The 1,561-nt window shown below is 38.4% G+C and overlaps 1 protein-coding gene across 1 annotated transcript; it reads left to right on the top strand.

Moving 5' to 3' along the window:
* Positions 1-155: 155 nt before the first annotated feature.
* Positions 156-1,497, top strand: LOC112505577 (beta-amyrin 28-oxidase-like). Its single transcript, XM_025109464.1, has 2 exons — positions 156-1,107; positions 1,220-1,497. The coding sequence occupies exons 1-2, from the start codon at positions 156-158 to the stop codon at positions 1,495-1,497; spliced, it is 1,230 nt and encodes a 409-aa protein (XP_024965232.1).
* Positions 1,498-1,561: the final 64 nt, after the last annotated feature.

The following is a 1,561-nucleotide window of genomic DNA, read 5'->3' as shown; positions in this document are numbered from 1 at the left end:
TTGTTGAAAGATTCACCATTTTGTCTTGTATTACCAGGTAGGTTTCAAATCAAGCACATTTTGCCTTTTGGGCATCTTCACCTCTTGTGAATCTTTCTCTTTATATACCCCTAATAGTTTTATTTTAACACACACACACACCATCATTTGGCAAAATGGATATCTTCTATGCTTCTCTCCTATCTCTTTTTGTTCTTGTGGTTTCTTTCTCTCTTCATTTTTTCATCTACAAGTTGAAAACGACGGAAGACGGGAGAGTACTTCCACCMGGTAGAACAGGGTGGCCCATTATTGGAGAAAGTTTTGAATTTCTTGCAACAGGATGGAAAGGCCATCCTGAAAAGTTCATATTTGACCGTATGTCAAAGTTTTCACCTATAGTGTTTAGGACATCTCTTATGCTTGAGGATGCTGCAGTGTTTTGTGGGGCCCAAGGTAACAAGTTCTTGTTCTCAAATGAGAACAAGCTTGTACAGGGATGGTGGCCCGCTTCAGTTGATAAAATCTTCCCTTCATCTGATAAGACCTCGAAGATAGAAGCTATTAAGATGAGAAAGATGCTTCCCAACTTCTTCAAGCCTGAAGCCCTACACCGTTATGTCCCCATTATGGATGTTGTAACACAACAACACTTTGCTAATGGATGGGAGGGGAAGGATGAAGTTGTGACTTATGAACTCACCAAGAACTTCACCTTTTGGCTTGCATGCAAAATCTTTGTCAGTATTGATGACCCTGAACGGGTCAGATACCTATCTGGCCCGTTTGAGAGCATCGCTTTGGGGCTCCTTTCGATCCCCATTAACCTTCCTAGAACACCATTCCGAAGAGGGATCAATGCGGCCAATTTTATCAGAAAAGAGCTCATAGCGATAGTCAAGCAAAGAAAGATTGATTTGGCTCAAGGGAAAGCAACACCAACTCAAGACATATTGTCACACATGCTTCTGTTTAGCGATGAAGATGGGAAGTTCATGGGAGAATACGAYATCGCTGACAAGATTCTAGGGTTGTTGATTGGTGGCCATGACACTGCAAGCTCCGCTTGTGCTTTTCTCGTCAAGTATCTTGCTGAGTTGCCTGAGATCTATGATGGAGTCTACAAAGGTATATACGCTTTTAGCAAATAGATTCAATACTCAAACACATACTTATAGTTATCAAAGATGAAAATTAGAAGGCATGATATTTATTTGTCATGTTTGGTAAACATATGTAGAACAAATGGAGATCGCAAAATCTAAAGCACCTGGAGAATTGTTGACTTGGGAGGATCTATCAAAGATGAAGTACTCATGGAATGTTGCATGTGAAGTTCTTAGATTAGCACCACCCCTCCAAGGTGCTTTTAGAGAAGCCATTACTGATTTTATGTACAATGGTTATTCTATACCTAAGGGTTGGAAGGTAATTTACACATTACATAATGTTTACAAAAGGACTTCATTTAGAAATCAAAAATATATTAGGAATCGAGGAAACAAATATTCATTATGAATATACATAAATATTCGTGATTTAGAATGAACAATCATATATATATATATATATATATATATAT

Source organism: Cynara cardunculus, unplaced genomic scaffold, assembly GCF_001531365.2.
Source record: "Cynara cardunculus var. scolymus isolate 2C unplaced genomic scaffold, CcrdV1 Un_Scaffold_12317, whole genome shotgun sequence".
NCBI lineage: Eukaryota > Viridiplantae > Streptophyta > Magnoliopsida > Asterales > Asteraceae > Cynara > Cynara cardunculus.
This window is presented reverse-complemented; position numbering and strand designations above follow the sequence as displayed.